This window comes from Condylura cristata, unplaced genomic scaffold (assembly GCF_000260355.1).
Source record: "Condylura cristata isolate star-nosed mole 26May11 unplaced genomic scaffold, ConCri1.0 scaffold00016, whole genome shotgun sequence".
Taxonomy (NCBI): domain Eukaryota; kingdom Metazoa; phylum Chordata; class Mammalia; order Eulipotyphla; family Talpidae; genus Condylura; species Condylura cristata.
Window position 1 is genome coordinate 43979972 of NW_004567117.1, and position 23044 is coordinate 44003015.

General features: G+C 41.7%; 1 protein-coding gene across 1 annotated transcript in view; it reads left to right on the forward strand.

The window, feature by feature from the left end:
• Positions 1-23044, forward strand: part of CCDC102B (coiled-coil domain containing 102B) — a 239920-nt gene that overhangs the window by 62840 nt on the left and 154036 nt on the right. The window contains exon 5 of the mRNA XM_012725769.1: positions 5851-5959. Coding sequence (XP_012581223.1) covers positions 5851-5959 — 109 coding nt within the window. The remainder of the gene's footprint in view (positions 1-5850; positions 5960-23044) is intronic.

Below are 23044 nucleotides of genomic sequence, written 5' to 3' on the forward strand. Positions count from 1 at the left end.
ACTGGGTAACACTAGCCCGGGCAGAAAAATAAGTTCCAGTTCCTCATCAAAATTTCCCACCTGGCCATTTCTCCCCCTCCCTAGGCCTATAAAAACCCCTCTTACCCCTCCCTCTTGCGACTTCTCTGCCTTCAATTCTCTCTGGGGCCAGTGGATCAAGCTCGGGAGCACTGGCTTTTGGTTTTACTGGCCTCCCTGTCCCTTTGCGTCCTCCCTACTGTGTGAACCTTTCACGTTCAACCCCTTTTTTCTGGGGTGGTGGCAGGTGGAGCAATACACCAAGGTTGGGGAGGAGAGATGGCTCAGATCGCTCGGGTCAGCTTGCCGCTCAACTCAAGGGCAGGGCTCTGGTGACCCCTTCAGCGTCCCCTGGGCATGTAAAGGCTCCCACCTCAGCAGTTTCAGTGGAGCAGAAGGGTCAGGCTAGAGTGTGTGGGGGTGGTGGGGTGGCTAATCCACCTCAACCTTGAAGATTCTGTCCTTAAATAGCAGATTAGTCTGCGGTCCATGAGGCAGCTGCCAAGCCTCATTCAACCACAAGAGAGTTTCCCAAGGATATAGGATGCACCGTGACTGCACATCTGTTGGAGATTTAAATTCGTCCCTTGGAATCTCAGCCAGTGCATGGCCTGAGATGAGAAAATGTGAACGCCAAGTTGGCCTGTGTTTCCAACCAGGAGAATTTTCTGGTGAGCAGAGCACGCGAGTCAACCCGGGGGCACCCCTCCACCCAGGGGCATTTCAGTAACAGGCCTGAGTGCTGCTCACTGTTATGGAAAATTACCCCGGTTCTGAAAAATCCTATTTACTGAGAACTTGTAGGTGTCTGATGTCTCAGCAGAAGACTTCCTGAGGAGTGAATTTGAATGTGAAGGGAATGTGACTGTGAAGGGAAAGTGAGAACCCTCACTACCAAGCCTGCAGGAAGAGAGACAACGAGGTCCAGCGTGTTTAGTTTACTGTCTTTAACATTTAGAACTAGCTCTCAAGTTGGACTACAGAGGGCATCAGTATTCCTCGGAAAGTGCCTGCTTTGTGTTGTTGAGGCCTCGCCTTTCAGTTTCATCTTCTTAATTTATTTCCTGTGTATGAAAATTAAATTACTGCCATTACTTCGTGTGCTTCATTAAGTGAAGATATTTTGTAATAAAATGATATTAAATTCTTAGTAAGAAGATGCAGAAAATGATGCTTCAAAGATCAGTGGGAGCTTGAAGTGTATGTTTATAACCCACACACTGCACATTCCACGACGTCTGTACTGTCTCCTGTACACACCACGACGTATGTACTGTGCAATATACAATATAACTCATTCAGTATAGTGAGCCAATGGCACCCGGGTCTGATAAGTACAATTTAATGTGATATCATTAAAAAGTAGAAAATGAAGCATGCTTATTTATTCACTGTTACAAATGGCGCGTGCAAGTAAAATTTTGCCATTTTAAAACATACTTTGTGGTATGTATTTTTCCAGGTTTGTTGAAGTTTAACTGGCATACCTAATTTTGGCGTATATTTAAGGTTTATGACATGAGGTTTATATATGTAGTCAAAGGGTGACCCCAGTAAGCTACCTGGCACCTCCACCACCCGCCAGTTATCATTTCTGTGCATGTAGTGAGTGCGTGCGTAAGGTCCACTCTCTCAGCGGATTTAGAGTGCAATAGAGTATTGGCGATTCTGCTGCCGAGACCTGCAGAAGGTCCCAAGACCTTCGGCTTACAACTGCTTGTCCACACGCTCTGAGCAGCATCTCTGCTCCCTCTGCTTTACTCTTTAGTTCTTGGAGTTTAGTTTTTAAGCTTCCACATGTGGGGAAACCACATGGTGTCGCTCTCCCTGTCTTATTTTATCTGCATATTGGCCTCCCAGTTCATCCATGTAATTGAAAAAGTATCTTCTTTTAATGGCTGGATTTTTTTGGCCTCATTTTCAAATATAATGATGTGTGGATGAACAAAGGTTTTCTTCATCTTAGGCATTGTCAACAATTTGCAAAAAACAGGGGCTGTAGATATCATAGCCTTTCCTTTGACCCTGTCCTTTGAAGTGGAACTCTGGAGCAAAACGTGCTTCTTCTTTTTATTTCTTTGAAGAAACTTCACTTGGTGGAGACTCACTTGTATTTTTGTGGTCTAGGCAGAGACTTTGCCTCCTTAGGTAGGTAGAGGATTCTAAGTAAATGATTTTCTTCTGGCAAAACAATTTATGTTAATAGATCTTTAGGAAAATATCAATTAGGAGTGTTACTATGAAATTTCACACAGTTTTTAAATGATTAATTGTTATTCTCAGATACTAATTTTCATCCCTGAAAATGCTGGGATCAATCTTCCTGTCTAGCTCTCCACATGTTATGTGGAACATCTATATGATGATGACAGTTAACAAAGGAGCGAAATGTTGCATAGAAGTAATCGAAACACTGTGTAGAAACATAACCATCTCTTTGGTCCACATTTTATATTTTAGAGCTTGCAAATTTTATATATTTAGCAATCTGACTCTTAAAAATTGGTATCATTTAAAATACTCTTTCTGCTCTTTTATATAATTAATTTTGTTTGCCTAAAGAATTTGTGCATAAGCTATGGAATATATTTTAGAGTAAAGTTAGGTCTTTTTCCTACATCTTGTAGTTTGACATTGTTTAAACTTCAGTGATAAACATCACTGTATAAATAATCAATTTTGAGGATTTGATAACATCAAAATATTGAATAAATTGATTAGCCAGAAAATCAAGGATTTAAGGGTGCCCTCTGCTGCATGAAGTTAAATATGCAGTGACAGAAATGATTCTTGATGAGACACAAATAAAAAACATATACAAATATAAATATATACATACATACATGTATAAAATATATACAAATTACATTAATATATATATATATTTTTTACAAATCACCTTTCTCCTCACTTCTAGGACTAAATTGTACCCTTTTACAGTATAAAAGCACAGTTTTCCTTGGATAAACTAATAAATGCCAGTTATTTAGCTTAGAATGTATACTTAATGAGATAAATAATAGTATAGTTTTAATGTTACTGGTCTTCCTAAAAAAGGAATGCAAATATGTATCTTTTTTTTAAATAACTTGGGCAAAATCTTGTTACTTTTATCTCATGGTAGGCTTTAAATGTAATTCTAAGTCTAGATACATTCTAGATACATTTTAGAAGTAATTACATCTTTATAGCATACCAATATTTATGTATAATTAAAACTAATACATAATTTGAAATGTTTCTCTTGAACTTATTATAAAAGTTCTGAGAGATGAGTTACCTTAATAGTTCTAATAATAATTTTAAGAATTAACATTTATTTACAGTAATAATAAATACTTTTAATTTGAACAGTATTTTTATGTTAATGTGAATAGTTTTGTTAACATTATCCCTTGATTTATTAAAATGTAATGCAAAAAACCTGACATTGCTTTTTCAACATGTTAATTCGTGAATGTAAGAACTCTGGATTTTCCCACACTTTCAAATGATCCTTTCTTTTAAAACTTTTATTACAAACAGAAAACATTCCTGTATTCTACCCATGTAATGCTAATAAATTTTAAAAATCACAAATATTGTGATTCTTAAACATTTCAGTGAAGTTAATTTCATTATTTTTCAATGTAAATTCACAGGTCTAGGTCAGCATTACTCATTACCGAATATGCCTTTCTGCAGACTTTCAAAAATCCCCAAATGGCAAATAAATGTCTTAATATATAATGATTTTTACATTCTGTGCATATTTCTTTATATTTCACACAAAATATTGCTACTTATCTGCTTGTAAGCTCTGTACTTAACTCTGTTCTTTCTGAAATTCCAAACTCAGCATCTAAGAAGGGGGATGAACTTGGCTGTTGCCCTCTGCTGGGTGGCTTCTCCTCAGAAGCTTGTCTGAGGTTGTTCATCTGAAGCAGGAGCAGTCCAGGGCGATACTGGAAGAGGGAGACCTTTATACCTGGCCTGTTTTTCTGCTGATTTTAATATATTTTCTATGTTAATCCTCCAAATTGTAGTGCTATAAGTAGTGCGTCTTTCTAGGTTAAATTAAGCCCTAATTTGTTCTTATTCTTTCAATATTATGGTTGATTTCATGCAAAAGTAATTATGTAATTCTTTAATCGACTGCTTGGCCATGTGATTGGATTAAGTGAATATATTTACAGCTTAATTCTTTTGGTATTATCTGCATAGTATTGCTACCTAGACCAGTCAGCCTTGTGATTATGTAAATGGCTTTCAATGTTTTGTTCTGCAGACACCTTCTAGCTCTGTGAATGCTGCTGAGATCATTCTAGTAACATCCTCTTTGACACAGATCAAAGTCCAGTAAGGTTGTTGTGACAACCTCCGATTCCTAATGGCTCTTGGCAAGCAGCTTTAAGCTGCCGCAGTGTGTGGGGACTGGTGGATGTAGGCTGAGCTCCGAGGGGAGCCTCTTGTAGGATCCACGTTTTGAACCTCTCACTGGGAGCAGGGGCCAGCCCTGTATGTACGTTGAATAACAATGACCAAAATACAAGAGAGAGAGCCCAATTTTATAATCTTTCCAGTGTCTGACCAGGTACTTCCCCCCAGCTTTCCATACGTCACGCCAGACATATTTTCCTCTTGCAAGACACAAAAAGTGACAATTTTACCATGTTTCCTCATGAAATAAGACACAACATTATTTTCCCAACTTATGTTCTGTCATTATTTTGCCAGCCATCCAGTCGCTAGTCCCTCACTTCATTCTGCTGAATTGTTCATAACAGAATTCCACTTTTAAATAGTATTATCTGCATTAAACCCCATGCAATTCCATGGCTTAAGACAATACTTTCTTTTGTCCACAATCTGGGTACAAGGCGACAGGGGTCAGGCCCCCGGATCTGCTGTGCTTGGCTCCCTGGTCAGCTGGGGCTGGGGGCTGCTTCATGGCTTGATCCCAGGACAGCGTTTACTGGGGGAATCCTTTCTAGCGATGGCACATGAGTTCTGTCAGCTTCGGATCTGCCACATGATGGAGGTCCCCTTGCAAAGCCAAGGATTGCATGTCATGGAAGTACAAGAAAGAGCAAGCACGTTTGAACAGTAATCTAATCACACAGATGAGGCCCTGCCATCTGCAAAGGTCAACAGATGCTAATTACAACCAGAAATAAACAATTACTTTCAGTGACTCTAATAGGCATGTGGGCATAGGGGGGAAAAAATCAATGATTAAGATATCCAAGGAGCCAAGTTTAATCCTATTTCGTCACTTTTTCTGCAAGTGAAAAATTAATTTCAGTTACACTAGATGACAAAGAGCCCTGGAAAATTGCTTCATTAAAATAAAATTGGAAATGTTTTAGAAGTATTTTTATATCCCCTTTTAGTGATTGATTTCTGAAATTGTTAGGTAGGCTCCTTGATACTCTGTCACACCATGTCATATTCTGTCTTCATTCATATCCAGTCACAATATAAAGCTAGATTTAAAAAAATGTTAAAGTTAGAAACATATTCTTCTATGTAAGGAAATAAAATGAGTAAGATGCTTTGAGAGAATTGCATGACTAAAATGGGAGAAAGTAGACAGAAAGTCAATTCTTTTGATACTGACAAACTAAATGTGTTTAACCTACTGTAAAGTTAATTGACAGAATAACAAATGAACTCAACTTTTATGCAGTATTTATAGTTTTTGATAAGTGGGAATAAGTTTTCTGTCAGTACAATAGACACAATAAAATATCAAACATTAGGGAAATAGAAAATCTATTCCTATCCTACTGGAATGCAGTTCTCAAATTATTTTTAAGGTGTAAGCCTAGTTTCTTTTAATTCCTTGTTTAGAACACGCTCGTCTTTGGAGAAAGAAATAGTGCGGCTAGAAACAGCTTTGTCTGTGTGGAAACTCAGGTATGAAGAACTGAAAGAATCGAAGGCCGAGACCGTGAATGAGGTAAGGAGGCGTGGCGCACGTGAGGAAATGGAACCGAGGCAATGCAGTGTCCCCGTGTGTGACCGACTGGGCGGCAGGCGCAGCAGAGGAGAGGAAAGAAGGCAAGAGATGGAGTTTCCGTCTGAAGAGGAACGTTTGAGCTCAGAGGTCCCTAGTACACTTGTCAGACCCAGGCCCTGAGAAACCTTGTCCTCAGTAACGGGTATCTTTATTTTTTTCTTTTTTTTTTTAATTACAAAAGTTTATTTTTACATCATTTTGTACATTTTTTCCCCATCTCAATGGTAATCCCCTCGGGTTTCCCATCACCAAGTCACCCGTGTGCCATCACCATAATCCCGTGCATTTCCCTCCTCCTCCTCCCCCACTCCCCCCTCCCCGTTTAGTAACGGGTGTCTTTAATGAGTAGCTTCTGATCCAGTAGCCTTGACACCTTCCCTTTGCATTTCTTTGCATTGATTACATGCTGTCATAAACCTTTGACTTCAATGATTGATTTATATTCATTATTAAACCTTACCAGTTAGATGCCTTGTAGGCATTGAAGCACTGTGCTAGGCAGTGTGTGGGAGAGAATCATGAGTAACACAAAACCCAGCAACAGGAATGATGAGCTAGAGGTCCACATGTGATTAACATCTGGTAGGTGTGCAGTACAGATGCACACACATGTATCTACCTGCACATACATGCACACACGGACTGAATGTGTCCTGACAGCTGTCCAAACTAGCTGAGGATTTAACTCGGCTGTGTAATTGGGACTTTTTTAAAGAATTATTTATTTATGCATGCAAGAGCTGGGTATAGGCCAGAGATGCAGGGGTGTAGAGATGAGAGGATTCACCAGAGAGAGAGTGGGGAGCAGAACAGGTGGGGCCACTGAAATCCACTGCCGGGGGGAACAGTGGGGAGACAGGAGAGGTCTGCTGTGCCCTGTGGGTCACTCCCTGGCCAGGCATCATTTCCTTGCTGAATTATCATGAGTGTGTCAAAGGAGGTTGTTTCTGTCTTAAATGGTGAATTATTTATATATGGACTTCTGTCCTATGGATTTGCATGATATGTATATTTCCCAGCATCAATATTCACAGTTACCTAGCACCTAACTAAACACGTCTCAGGGTGTGAACATTGAAAGTAAATTGATGTTAGACGAGAAAAATAGGTCAGAATACAAAAGCCATGTTATGCATAGAATATGTGTGTAATATGGTCTCACGAGCGTCAGATTTTATGGCGAAAATTAATGTATAAGAATTGGTTTCAATTTAATTAAAAAGCAGCTATTTAACACATATGACCACTAGTGGGCAGTGCACACCAGACGTTAATTTGCTGCTTTTTTCCCAAGTCACTTAACAATTTTGAAAAACTCACCGCTTATAGTTAGTTTGCAAAGTAATATGTTGAATGTATTGAATATTTTATATTCAAAGATGATATTTTGGATTTCAAATGGGAAAATACCTTCTTTGCATTGCTCAGCCAAGTTTTGTTCATGAAAGGATAAAATCAAAGCAGGATTATGCACTGTAAATTGGACCAATAATTTGATTCCCATACAGAAATTGTACTAATAGATGTGTGATGGTTTTTCTAAATAAAAAGATGTTAGGATTTTCATGACCAAAGAAACCTTAAAGTTGTTGTCAGAACATATTCAAACATCTGAACTTTTGAGTGCATGTTTCGCTTAGTGGAATTAAAAATTTGGGCAATGAATAAAAATGACCCTGACAGAATAAATGGAAAATTAGCCTTAAAGTAAATGATGGGGTGTTATTATAAATAGATAAAGAAGGACAACATTTATTGACCTAGGATTATTTATGCTGAATTATTTTGAAACTGTATTTTTCATTACCTAGAAAGGAATTTGTATATTGGTAGAGCTTTTCTGAGGTAAGCATGCACTTATATTATTTTATAAAATATCTTGGAATGCTTTGAAGTATTCAAAGCTGAACAAATAAAACTACTTAGTATTTGTAAAATAACAATTTATAAATTATCATTACAGAATAAACATAGTACATTTAGAGCAATGAGAAGTGTAAAATAGTCAATATTCAAAATAGTCCCATATAGTTGATTGGTAATCTAGAAAAATTGTATCATGGTGAATTCTCGTGTTTTACTCCTCAAAATTTGGATGACATTTGCTTTCACTGTTGCTCTCTAGAAACATTTTTGAATACAAGTGCAATTCTTTTTAGATGCCTGAAACTGTTTAGATTTAAGCAAATATAGCCTGGCAAAGAAGTACTGATGGAAAGATGAGCGATTTTTTTGAGTTGGGAACAGATGTGCTTAATAGACCAAGATTTTTAAAAACGTATTGAAAGTCTGGTGGAAGGGAAACCATTCTTCAATCACTGGTATTTAGAAAAGTAAATCCAAGAAATTAATTGTAAAATCTAAGAAGTATTTTAAATGAAATCATGACAAAGAGTAGTAGAAATGATTGCATTCAAAATGTTGTTCCTCTGCAGATTTTAATACTTACTCAGCTTTTCCTTCGTGACTTTGTAAATATTGATTCAAATTAGATTTTAAATTCCAAGTGTGCTGAAAAGATCATTTTAATGAAATCTCATGATCTAGAGAATCAAACATTCATCTAAGTTATATTGATTACAAATACTTTGTTCCATTCTTTCACCGTCTATGACATTCTTCCATAACGGAAGCTATCTTTTTAAATGTAGAGAATACTGTTAACACTTGAAAACTGACCTGAAGCTAAACAGTGAAATGCAACTTTTCCATCTTTATAATTTTTTATGCGTTTACTCAGTATCTTCTAAAGGATTTTATTAAGATATTTTCTACCTTTTGTGATAAGGCAATATTTCTTGTACTTTATAATTCCCAATGTTCTTTTTGCCAGTATTTATAGAGACATAAAATATTTATAGAGACACAGGCAGCGAGGCCTCCATATGTCTCCAGTAGCTCACACGCCTTTTTCTCAAACGCATCAAAATACCTTTTTGACTTGGGGAGGTGGTGGGGGGCAGAAAGTTGGAATTGTGATTTATAGGAAATGAATATTCTATGCTGATACCTTCACTTTGAGAAAGATTATGTTGTGTAGCTATTTTTTAGAAGATGTATTTATTTATGCAAACAAGAACTGGGCTACAGGCCAGAGGTATGAGGGACTGAGAGGACCCATCAGAGACAGAGTGGGCAGCAGAACAGGCAGATTGATGGAGGACACTGCTGAGGGGAGCAGCGGGGAGACAGCAGAGGTCTGCCAGCCGTGTGGGCCCCTCCCTGGCAGGGATAGAACTCGTGCTGCAGCAGCTGCCCAGAGCTCCACAGTGCTGAGACTGAACCCCTTGCACCACCCTGGAGGCCCCTTGTAGTTGGTCTTTTGCATACATCATGGGGGGCACCTTGAAGGTGTAGTGGAGAATCCTGTCTCTTCATGCTACTCAGTGGCTTACGTAAATAAATGTCTCCTGAGAAGCAGCCAAAGAACTGGTTGCCTCTTCTCAGCGTGATGCCCGGGTCTGCACTCACGCTCCCTGCCATGCCTGCCGCTCCACCACCATCCTTGGTCCTCCTGTGGGTCTCTTCCCCACTGTCATTGGCTGACTCTCACTTTTTCCACCCAGCAACTGGTGATAGGCTGCAAAGTGCTGTTTACACACTCCAGTAACTTCCCCTTTCTGGGCCTAGCACTGCCTCCCAAGTAATTTTCAGGTTCCAGCAAATCCCAGCTCACCTGTCCGAGTCGGCCTGTGGTCTCCACAGGTGAGCGGAATCACCTCTCTTCCCTGACTGCTCCTACGAGCAATGCTCCCAGATGCTGTAGAGCTGCCAACTCCCCTCTGCTCTCTGCAGAGGAAGAGCAGCTTGTCCTCGTGCCCAGCGCCTGCTGGCCTCCACTCACAGAGGTCATGGACGGGTCCTTGTGTACAGTGGAGAGAGAGGATGAACAGGGGTCCTGTGGGAACTGCTTGCCATGTCGGGGGAGGCATGCCGTATTTCCGTTTGTCATCCTTGGCTAAGCAACTCTGCGTCGTGACCCCTACTTCTAAGGAGCGTTGAGAATTGTATTCCAGTCAGACTTGTCTTTCACTGGCAGGCTGGGGTGACTGCTCTGCTGTTTCCAAGGTGAAGAATAAACTCGATTTTATTTGAAGATTAGATATGGTTGCAGGAGATGCTGGCGAGCTAAGACAATCCGCAGACTGTGATGGCTGGTTTATGTGTCAGCTGGGCTGGTGGAAGGGGTGCCCGGCGTGGGTAAAACATTATTTCTGGGTGTCTGTGAGTGTTTCAGAAGATATTCGCACTTCAGCGAGTCAGGTAAGCAGAGAAGTTTGTATCATCTGTTTCAATGAGAACAAAAAAGGCGAGAGAGGGCGAGCTTCCCCTTCTCTGGAGCTGGGCAGCCATTTCCTCCCACCTCATTCATCACCACCCCTTGCTCTTGGGCTTCAGACTGAGCTGGGACTCACACCATCAGCCTCCACCTCTCAGGCCTTCAGACTTACACTGAATGACAACACCAGCTTCCCTGGTTCACCAGCTTGCAGACCACAGATGGCGTGACTGTCAGCCTCCCTAGTCAGATGAGTAGAATCCTGTGGTGTGTGAGATATGCATCCTGTTGGTTCTGTTTTTCTGGGGAACCCCAACTCACACAGAGGGCCATGCTGTTTTCCCCATCTAGAAGAGTCCTACTTGGGTCTTTCACCTCCAAGCAATCCATCACCCGGCCATTCACCTCAGTTTACAAATAGCTCCTTGAGGAGAATTGTTTCAGTCTAGAAATTACTTCCTTTACTATTTCTCTCAAAAAATATGTAAGGTTTTAGAAGACTTAATCATTGTGTATTTTTGCTTGCTGCCTGGATGCTTCCCCATTGAACGGGCAGCTCATAATGTACATCACACACGGTGTATGTCCGTCTGCTCCCTTCTCCGCTCCCCACCCAGAGCGCCACGAACATGGCCGTCAGTGGTGAGCCTCCCTTTTCTCTCCACCTCTACTTGCTTCTCTTTCTGAACAGGGACTTCAACGCCAGTCATTTGACTCCAATACTTGTCCTTTTTTTTTCCCAGGGAGGCCACTGCTTTCCACCCCTAAGGGCTTTGGATTTTCCAGGTTGCTGGAAGCTTCTCCTCTGTTGTCCCCTCCATCATGAAAATCTGTTTGGCTTGTTCTTTGCAAGATGTAAATGAGCTTGTGGGATGGGAGAGGGAGGCTGATAAAATGCCAGGTTAGAATTCTGTAATGTGAGTGAAGAATGAAGCCCGTGGGATGCCATTTTGCAGATACAAATGGCAGCAAGACCTTTTTAAACAAACGCACTTAAGAATAATATAAGCAGTAAATTGCGTAAGTAAGAATTAACTGAACTACTAGTGGGCAATTTAGATATGCCAAGGTTACCCTCAGAACACTGAGATGATCTCCTTAACTTTAAGGCCATTGCAAGAACTATGAAAGAACATCAGGCTGTTCAGAATCCACGGTTCTTATAAGAGACATAAAATGATAAAGAAAATGAGGCAAATCAGGACATTTTAACATTTCATTGAAGCAATCCTGTTTTAAAATTTAAAACAATGCAAAGGAGTCAGCTGCTATTTAGTGACTGAACAATTAATAACTTGGTATTTGTGATCAAATAGGCTGAAAGGAAATAAAAGTTAAGGCCTCGAGCTAAGTTACAAGGTGGCAAAGTTTCCACCGGTGGGTAGCTTTGGGTTCACAAAACATCTTTATTCCCGGCTGGAAGATACTGACCAGAGAAGACTCTTAAATCCAAAGATGCTGTGTTGGGACTTTTGTTTGGTTTTCTGCTTCAGAAACCCCCTATACAAGGATACTCAGATGAGACCTTTCTGGAGACACATGCTCCTTTAAACAAATAGCGGTAGTTTTTATTTTACCTATTGGATCAGTTTTCCTGTTGAAGGGGACTGGCCCACAGCCCCGTTGGCTTTCTCTGCCCCACTGTCTCTGCTTCTCTTGCCTGCTAGGAGCTGAGCCTAGCCATGCTTGTGTATATAAACCAGTGAAACTCTTGGATGTAAGACAGGAGTGGAGAGCACCCCATAAAACATTCCCCAAGACAGGAATGGAGCACACCCCATAAAACACTCCCTAAGACAGGAATAGAGAGCACCCATAAAACATTCTCTATGATATAACAAATCTGGAGTGATAAATTCAAAGTTGTCCCTTCTTTTCATGTACATTACATGTCCATTTTTTTTTACTCTATACTTTTTCCAAATATATACTCTAAAAGCCAAAAAATGTCTATACTTAAAAGCCCTTAATTTGGGGTGACTTGGGTGTGGCAATCCAAATGTTTCTAGGGAGTCCTTTTGGCTTTATGGAGGTATAGCAGATACAGAAATATATAGATGTTTAGTGTCTACTTTTGATGCGTTTGTACATATTCATATACCATTGCCACGGCCACAATATCAAACATATCCATCACTTGGAAAAGTTTCTCTGTGTAGAAAATTTTTAGTTTGCAGTAAGAACATTCAGCCAGAGATCTATTTTCTTTTTCTTAAATACCTCAAAATATATGGCGTGTGTTGTTAACTGTGATGCTACGTTATACAGCAGCTCTGTAGAATACACCCGTCTTCTTACTAGGATCTCCGTGTCCATGCAAGCTAGTCCTCGTTTTCCCTCTTCCAGCCCCTGGTAACCTCCATTCTATTTTCTGCTTCGTGATTTTGGCTGGCTGAGAGACCTTGTGTGAGGAGGATGACACAGATTTGTTTTTTTATGACCGACTAAATGCTGTTTCACTTAGCATAATGTCCTCTGGCTTCCCCCAATACTGCAGATGGAGTAATTCCTTCCTGCTTAGACAGGCCTATGGCCGTTCTGTATATTCCGTATTTCCTTGTCCGTTTAGCGGTCCCTGACTTGGCTATGCTGAGTGGTGCTGCTCGAATATGATGAAGCAGAAATCTCAGAAAGACCCTGATTTCAGTAAGTTTCAATACATCCCAGAAGTGGACTTGCTGGTCAGAGGCCATTCTGTTTTCAGTGTGTTGAGGGACATGCACAGTGTCCCTCATGGCTCCACTGTTCTACTGCCCACCCACGAGACACAAGGGTTCCAGCTTTTCCTCTTACCATTTTCATTTACTATACAAGCAGGTGTCACGCGACATGTCTCATGGTTTTGATTTGAGGTCCCTGATGAAGAGTGTGTGCTGGGCACAATTCATGTCCTTTTGGATGAAATTATCACAATGGTTCATTTGAACATGAATAGTGTTCCTCCTTTTTTTTAAGCTTGTGAGGATATTGAACCATTTACAGTGGAAATTATACTATGCTCATCTCCTTCTACAAGCCTAGACTGGCTCCGAGCATAGTTTCCTTTAGCTCATGGATGCTAACTGCAGTATTTCCTAATCATGCCCTTCTTTGAGCACCACTAATCACCATTAAGAGATACATTAACAAATAACAAAATGTATTGTGACCAATAAAAATCACAACATTTTGCATACGACAGAAACACCTAAGATGTAAAGCAACGTCTGTGTGGCTCTTTGACTAACGTGTTCTGAGCAGGTGAGTTTTGTAGGCTCTAAGCCTGTGGGAACAGTGATGGGAATAACCATGTGACAAGAAACAGGGAATACTCAGATTCCTTCATGTGAGGGGCCCATTGTAAATACACCCAAGAAACTGGAATAAAACAAGACAAAATCAACAAAAAAAGTCAAACCCAAGCAATGAGAAATCCATAAAAAGCACACGGCTATCCATCATCAGCTCCAGGATATTGGGACATATAATAATGGACTCTCTAGACAGCAGATTTCCTGTAGATTCAAGTATTCTGCGTCTGGCTTTCAGCCCAGTTACTTTATCACTTATTAGTAACTTTACTACCTACTACAGATGCCTGTTTGCTTTTACCTTGTCCTCTAGACAGGGATCCCCTTGAGCAAGAGACACCTGGGGTCTGCTTCTTAGTGAGGGGGCCACAGGTGGACTCAGTGAAGAGCAGGGGAAGAAAGTTGCTGGGAGATTTCTAGTACTGGCCCTCCCTGGTGGCACAATGGCTTAGGACACAGCACTACAACTAGTGTGAGTTCGATCCCCTCCCCGGAGGTGATCGGCTGTGCCACATGGCCTGACCCGCCCTCTGCTCCCCTCAGCAGTGTGCTTGTTCAGTCTGCCTGTCCTGCTCCCCGCTCTGTCTCTGGTGAAGCCTCTCACCACCCCTGCACCTCTGGCCTGTACTCCAGTTCGGTATGCACAAATAAATGAAATCTTAAAAAAAAAAAAAATGATTTGAAGTCCTTCCTTTTGGCCTATTTTCCATTGCTCTGACTTTTCCCCACGATATAGGCAACGTTTGCTGATTCTAGATATTGCATTGTTTACACAAAAAGGCACCAAGTCCTCAAAAGAAAAGTGGTTTTGTCAGCTGTTTGGTCAAGGGAAACATTTATTTGCACAGGTCAGGATGGATCTTCAAAGGTTGCAAGAATTCTGATGGCGGGGGAGAGTAGGGATGTCTTAACAAATTCCAAGTCAGCGAGTTAGTGAAAAATCATAAGAGAGTATCCAGTAGTAACTTATTTACATAATAGCAAACAGCCACATAGGAACAAATTTAAATGCCATTACAGTAGAACAGAAACAAAGAGGCCAGAGCTTGAGAAGTGCAAAATCCGCCCCCCCCCACACACTGAGCCACGTTCTCAGCATTGAATTATGAAATACATGGAGAAATACATGAGTAGGCTTTTTGAGTCTCCCTGAGATAGGGATGCTGGCAACACAAATTAAGAGGTGAAAGAGCTTACTGTGTTGTAGATCATTTGATTAAGAATGCTCCTGACCGAAGCTCTTTGAGACGTAAAATTAGAAGCCATAATGCTGCAGTGACTTGGATGAAAACAATCTTTGCTCTTTACCTATTTTTCATGTTTTTAAAGATTTATTTATGCACCCAAGAACTGGGATACAGACCCGAGGTGCAGGGGCTGGGTGAGAGGATTTACCAGAGACAGAGTGGGGAGCGGAACAGGCAGATCTACTGAAATCCATTGCTGAGGGCAGCAGTGGGGAGACAGGAGAGGTCTGCTGTGCCCTTCGGTCAGCTCCCTGGCCAGAGATCCAAGTCGCGCTGCAGTGGCTGCCTATATACCTTGATAGTGCTGAGATTTAACCCCTTGCACCATGAGGGAGGCCCCTATTTTTAAGCTTTACAGCACTCTAATTTGCAGTCCATACAATGCATCCATTTGTAGGGTACAGTTTCATATTTTTCACATATTCAGGGCTGTGCATCCATCTCCACAATCAACTCTAGAAAATCCTCGTGGGTCCAAAAAAATGCCTGCATGTGTTAGCAGCCACTTCTCTCTCCCCATTTCCTGTAGTTTTAGGAAAATACCAGTAAGTAGCATAGATTTGTCTGTTCTGGACATTTCACATGAATGTAATTTTGGGACTGACTTGTTTAATGTGGGTTTGTGAATTGGAATTTCTGTAATCTGCTACCTTAACAGCCGTTACGGTCACACGTCAATGTAGGACACAAACATTAGTCTGTTTACTTCTTTCCATTGCATTGACAATGGTTTACAACACTGTATATGATTCAGAGGTTCTGTTCACACCTTTTCAAATACATGATACCACACCATAGCCACAGCAAGTTCCACCTCCCGTCATACTTCATGGACAGATCGTATTTCAGTGATTGCCCCACTTAGAACAAAAATATCAGGAGGTATAACTTTCTGTTTTCTATAGAAAACAACAACAACAAAAACATTAAAAGCTGGTTTAGGCGTGTCTGCAGTGAGCGAGTGATTTCTCAGTATTATTTTCCTTCAAAGAAAACTTTGGTTTGACAGAAGTATGTGCCATCTCGCGTTAAATAGAAAAGGACTAAGTCATAAAACTATTTATTTCTAAGGTTTTACAGACATGTAAGATCTTTCTTTAGATCAAAGTTGGTACTAAGTTATTTGATGGAATTGAATTACATACTTAGCTCCAATAAAACATACTGAAATTTAATTATTTGATTTTTCCTAGTTTCATGCTAAAGTAATTTTGTGTATCTTCAGGAAATATTTAATTAAGAATTAAACCATACTAATCTTTTTAAATCCCTGTTTATCTAAAAGCAAAAATCTAAAACACATTTTCTCCCCCAGAACACATTTTATCTCTCAGAACTTTGATGTTCTGTAATTTCAACTTTTTTGAGAGTAAAGAAATTGAGAGGGGAACTTAAGAAATAACATTCTGTGAAATTGAAAAGGCTGATAAATAATAAATTTAAATGGTATCATATTCACAAATGTATCTTGAAGATGTGTATTCATGGGTAGAAAGACTCCATATTATCAAGATACAGTTTTTGCCAATGTGATCTATAGATTTAATTTAATCCCAATGTAAATAATATCAAGTTCTTTCACTGAAATCAACACACTAAGTGGAGATTTTATATGGAGAGGCTCAAAGACCCAGAACAGCTAATGCCATGTCAAAGGGTAAGAACAGGTTGGAGAGAGACATAACTTGACTTCAAGGCTTAGTATAAAGCTAGAGTAGTCATGGTAGTGTATTACTGGGGAAAATACAGACAGAATGATCAGTGGAACAGAGTAGAAATTCCAGAGATAGACCCACGTAACTATAGGGCAACTGATCTTTGTTTGAACACAGATGCAAAGACAATATAGTAGAGACATGATAGACCAAACGAATGATAGTAGAACTACTGAACATTCAGATGCGGATACAAATGAAAATACACATGCATCTTGCATCCTTCACAGAATAACTCAAAGTTCATCATGGACCTAAATGTGAACCCCAAAACTATAAAACTCCTAGTAGTCACATAGGAGAAAACATAGATGATCTTGAGGCTACCTTTTAAAACACAAAATCAAGACAAGCAAGTAAGATGGATTTCATTAAAATTATCAAATTATGCTGTGCACAGGACCATTTCAGGAGGATGAGGATGCAAGCCATACTATCAAAGAAAATATTTGCAAGTCTTATCTGATGAAAGGCTGTTATTCAAGATATATACTTCTTAAAACTCAAACACAGGGATTAAGAAAATGGCCGAATATATCTTAACAAACACCTCAGCAAAGACTATAGATTGCAAATTATATTTGGAAAGACAGCCCGTGTCCCATCCCATGTCAAGAGCAAGCGGACATAGAAACCATAGTGAAAGGTCACCGCACTTCTCGTGCACGTCCCAGACGCTGCAAACCCATTCGGGGTCGTGGAGCAGCAGGCTTCTCCGGGCTCCTCAGCCATTGCTAGTAGGAGGAAAAAATGGCCCAGCACTCTGGGAGGATGGTTTCTTACAAAACTGAACTGCTCTGGCCAGAGGATCCAGCCATTGGGTGCCCTCAGATTTACCCTAAGGGGTTGAAAACTTACATGTTTGTGGTTACTTTATTCCTAAATATCAAAACTTAGAAACAGACACAAAAATGGAGAAGTAACTGTGGACATCCAAATAATAGAATACTGCTCATCCCTAAAAGAAGTGTGTTACTGAGCCATGGAGGAAACTTGGATGCGGGCTGGGTCTGGTAAAACTATAGAGACAGTAAAGCGTCGGTGGTTTACAGGTTTGAGTGGGAGGAGGAAGGACCAGAAGGAGCCCAGAAAACCTTTAAGGCATGGATGTTATTTTCCTAAATTCACAATAATGCGATATATTTTTGAGTTGAGACTGATGAAAGATTTGACATGGATGAAAAGAACACCTGGTATAGAGTAGAGGTGTTTCTGTGTGTGCGTTGTATATGTCGCTGTCGTCTGCGTGTGGGTGTGTTTGAGCTCATCGTCGGCTAATTTTATTTGATGTGAATATTTGAGGGAGCAGATCTTGTAGTCTGTGGGTGTCGTTGGTTACTGGTGCCTGTGCTTCCCCTTTGCAAGTAGAAGAGTGAAAATTTTGCCAGTGCAAGGACATTGTTTTTCCCTAAGGATGTAAAATAGAACAGCTTCTATCTCCAAAGAGTACCACTGCTTCACATTTAATGAGGAATGAAAACCAAGAATTAGAACAAAACTAACTGTCCTCGTGTGTGTACAAGTTTTTCTCCTGTGTGAAGGGATTTATTTATTCTTAGTTCCTCACATTTTCTTTAAAAATATTTGCATATGCACCCAACTGTGTGCATAAAATTTGCATAAAGGTATGCATGCAAATATACTTCTGTATTATTTTACTTTAAATGTTGGAGTTGTTTTTGCATATGCATTTTTGCTTTTTGTGCTCGCTTCGGGTTAGACTACTCATCCACAAGGTCATGCACACATGTGCACATACCCACTCCCACAGACACCCGCACCCACGCACACTCACACCCACATGCACACACACTGACATATACACCCCCACACATGCACACTTGCACCCCCACACATACCCCACATGCACACACTCACACCCACGCACACACACCCACACCCGCATGCACACACACACGTGTGTGCAGACACACCCCCACACAGCCACCCCCACCCACCCACCAACCCACGCAGTATTTCTGCCAAGCCAAAGGAAAGCAGAAAACCCTTTGGGCACACTTCACAGGTAGCTGTGATGAGGAAGCCTCTCCCGCATCACTGACTCTGAGCAGTTTGATTCGTGTGTGCTTGTAGGACCTTTCCTTTCTGCTTTTTCAGATTTTCACTCTTGGGGTTACTCGTCCTCAGGTGCACACGGTCCTCTCGTGCTCCCGCGACCCCCTTCAGCCTGCATCCCAGCTAACTGCCCTTTTCTGTGTTGTGCTTGGACTTGGTTGGATGGCTTGAGCCTCTCTGTATTCTTTTTATTAAATTTTGAAAAATATCCGTCAGGATATTTTCAAATATCTCTCCCCTCCCCTGCTCTGGGGACTTCAATCACAAGTAGGGTAACACTGTCCCAACTTGTTCCTTGTGGCCTTTGGGGTCCCTCTGAGGACACAACGGGGAACAGTGACTTTGGAGGAGACATTTGATTAATGAGATGTTCAAGCATCTTGGTTACTCCAGAGCTTTTTTTGGGGGGGGATTTGTTTATTCATATAAGAACTGGGGTACATGCCAGAGGTGCGAGGGTGAGAGGATTCACAGAGTAGGGAGCAAACCAGGCAGATTGACTGAACTATGCTGCTGAGGGGAGCAGTGGGTGGAGTCAGGAGGGGCCTGCTGCACCCTGTGGGTCAGCTCCCTGCCCGGGGATCGAACTCGTGTTTCAGTGGCTGGGGAGACCTTCATAGTGCTGCGGTGTAACCCCTTGCACCACCAGGGTGGGTCCACCCTAGAACTTTTGGATGATGTTCTCTGGGATCAGGTTATCTGTGCTCAAGGCTGGCTTCACCGCAGTGACGGTCCTGTCCCCTCAGAGACTGGACAGTGGGGTATGGTCCCCTGTCATGTTTCCATTTGCAGTTGTTGGTTCCCAGGGTCTAGATAAAGCCAGGCTGGGTTGTCAGACTGGCAAGAGGCTGGGAGAAGATCGATACTTTTAAGGGCAACAAAAGAATTTACAATTTTAAGTTATTGTTGTTTGAAAGTAAACAGTACAAAAAATACTAATAGTAAGTCAAGAGCCCGTAGCCATGAGCAAGTCTGGCTAATGTTTGGTTATGCTGAAGTTCTCTGTGCGGCGTGCTGTTCTATCACCGTGTCATTTCTGGGCCCGCTTGGTTTGGTTTTTCTCCTCACTTTGGGTTGTCTGCTCCTGCCTGTTTCCATGACAAGTGCTTTTTATCGGACTCTCATCACTAGGGATTGCATCTTGGTGAGTGCTGAATATTCTCATAATTTTATGATTATCCTCCGGCTGCTTTTCATTAGTGGGGACATTGTGAGCCTTTGTCTCTGAAGCTTTTAAACCGCATTAGGTGAGACCAGAGCAGCCTTTAGTCTGCACTGACTTTGCCACTGAGTGCTGATGCAAAGCCACTCTGGTCCTTTCCTCGGGAATTGTGGGCTGTGAGCTTTCCTCTCTGGCTGGTGGGAACACGATTTTACTCCTCTCCTAACCTGAATCCTAGGGATTATTCTTTTCATCTTTTTGGAGGTTGTTTCCACACAAGCATGCTTGATCTCCATCCTGCTGAATACACTCACACTTCCTGGATGTCCCTGTCAGCTAGTTAGCCCTCCCCTCCCTCCCAGACCTTCTCCTCCCCTCCCTCCCAACCCTTGCCCCTCCCTCCCACCTCACCCCCTCCCTGTCACTGGACCCTCCTCCCACTTAGTTCCTCCCCACCCTTCCTGCTGTGAGGTGTTAACTCTGGCGGTCACCCCATCCCCCTATTTTCTTGCTTCCCCTTCTGGGTGAACTGAAACCTCCCTCCAGAACTGTTTTTATTTTTCATTCTCAGGGATTACCTAATAGTCAGTGCATTTATGACACTGGCTTCCTCTTTCATCCTCGAATGGCTCCAGGTTGGTAGTCCTGGTCTGTGACTGTTTTGTCCCAACTTCTGTGACCCGCCGCAAGAAAGAAAGGCGGGAGGCAGAGAGGCTGAGCAAGCAGAGTTTATTGGTCCCGGACAGCAGCTGAGACAGAGCCCCTAGGTGGGGTCCGTAGCTACTGCCCTATAGGGGGGAAGGGTCTTGTATTAGATTCTAAACTCAGATTCTGAAGGGGTGACTCATCGCTGTGTCCCTTGATGTGAGGCCCAGGTCGCTGTCACCTTCAGCTAGTCCCATCCCGGATGCAAGGCCCAGTTAATTGGATGCAAGGCCTAATTTATTACTGCCCTTATCCAGTCCCTCAGTAAATCTCCGCACTTGGTCAGTCCCAACAGTGACTCCGTCTTGACCAGTGGTCAGTAGCATTTTGATCATCAGTTAGAAGTGTAGTTTCCATCTTGTTTCCTTTTAAATGTGATTTAAGAAAGTTTTCAGATGGAATAGGTGTTTTGTAATGCCAACTTTAAAAAAAATTCCGTTTTATTAAGGAGTTTCTTCTTCTCTGACGTAAAAGAGCGAAGGTCACCTCCTCTTTCTGTGTGACATTTTCTTTTTACCTTTTTAAGTTGTTAATTAGTCTTCTTGCTAATATTAGGAGCTACGTACGTAGTTTCTGGCTCTTGTGTTCACATCCTACTCATATGTGTCTTCCACCTGTCTGAACAGTGAATGACCTTGAGCCCTGAGAGTTCTGATTGTCCAGGGCGGGAAGAGCCGCAGCTCAGAGCCAGACATTGCAGATTCTGTACCTTTTCCCAGGGTCCTTATGACCATTCTGCTGTTATTCTTTTACAAAAATACCGGGAATTTTATTTCGAGGCTGTGACCAAGAAATAAATTGTTTTACTGTGATTTAGTATCTGAAGTTGTTCGAAGAGGCTAACTCAGAAGTCCAGGGGGCGACACAAAAAACTTTTCCAGTTTAGAAGTGGAATAAAGAGATGGAGTTCCATACTTGCCAGTAATTATACAAATAAGTTTTTTATTTTTCTGATCAAACCAATCAACATGTCTTTCTAAATATAGATTACACATGTTGATAAGCACTGACAGAAAAGAATGACACCCTTATGAACTGTTCTTTTTATTTATTTTTTTAAGATTTATTTATTTGTGCATACAGAACTGGGGTACAGGCCAGAGGCTCAGGGGCGGTGAGAGGCTTCACCAGAGACAGAGTGGGGAGCAGAACAGGCAGATCGACGAAGTACACTGCTGAGGGGAGCAGCGGGCGGGTCAGAAGAGGTCTGCCGCGCCATGTGGTCACCTCCGGGGCAGGCAGGCAGGGATCGAACTCATGCGGAAGCGGCTTTAGATTCTCAGTGCAGTGCTTTAACCCGCTGCACCACCAGGGAGGGCCATGAGCTGTTCGTTTTTATGGAAATACAAATTAAGTCTCTCGGGCCAACATTCTCTGCAAGTCGTGATTATCCCTCTCTCGACCATTGTGAGATCCTTTATAACCCTGTGGATAAATCTGTTAAGAATAATCATTCTTTGGGACTCTAATTGGCTTTTCCCTCGTCTTTGAATGACTCTGGGCAGAATTCAGCTATCAGCTAATTGTAAAACCTTGGGTTACAGAAGTGAGTACTGAGCTCGCACTTGACCCGCCCGAGAGAGGTGGGTAGCATTGCAAAATGCTGGTATTCGCAGTGAGGTTTTGAATACTTTCAGTGGATACAGTGGGGGAGGTGCACACTTTCATTTACATATTTGTTAAAGATTTATCTATGCACACAAGAACCTTGGTACAGCTAGAGGTGTAGGGGTGAGAGGATTCACCAGAGACAGAGTGGGGAGCAGAACAGGCAGATGGACTGAAATACACTGCTGAGGGGAGAAGCAGGGGGACAGCAGAGGTCTGCTGTGCCCTGTGGGTCAGCTCCTGGCCGGGGATCGAACTGGTGCTGCAGCGGCTGCAGACAGCTTCCTAGTGCTGCATTTTAACCCCTTGCACCAACAGGGAGGGCCCATATTTATAATTTTGTGACTCGATACAGCTCTTGGATGAAGTACTATCACCATACAGGGAAGAAAAGTCAGCCTCCATTCCATGTACATTATCATTTCTGTAGAAAGGACAAAGGATGTGTACATAGTTACAGTTCAGTTACTGAATTACTCATCAGGAGACTGTAAGTCAGTAAATTATGGTACTTTAGGATGAAGTCAGACATTTTATACTGAACTAATACAGTCATGGACAAAGAAAGGAGGTAGAGTTTGTAAGTAGGAGGCTTTTACTACTTTCACACCACTTTTTAAACTTCTTGTTATGATACACGTAGGCCTCTAAAGACAGATCTAACCTAAACAGACCCCTTGCTGCTGCCAGCCAGACTTAAAAATTATCGACTCTTGGTTAATCATTTTCACCTATAATATCCCCATCTTTATTTCACTTTATTATTCCACCTAAGGTATTTCTGTCCATATCACAAAACAAAAGGACTCTTTTTTAAAAATGTATTTATTCATACAGAACTGGGGTACAGGCCAGAGATGTGGAGGGTGATAGAATTCACCAGAGACAGAGCGGGGAGCAGAACAGGCCGACTGAGAAGTACACAGCTGAGGGGAGCAGCGGG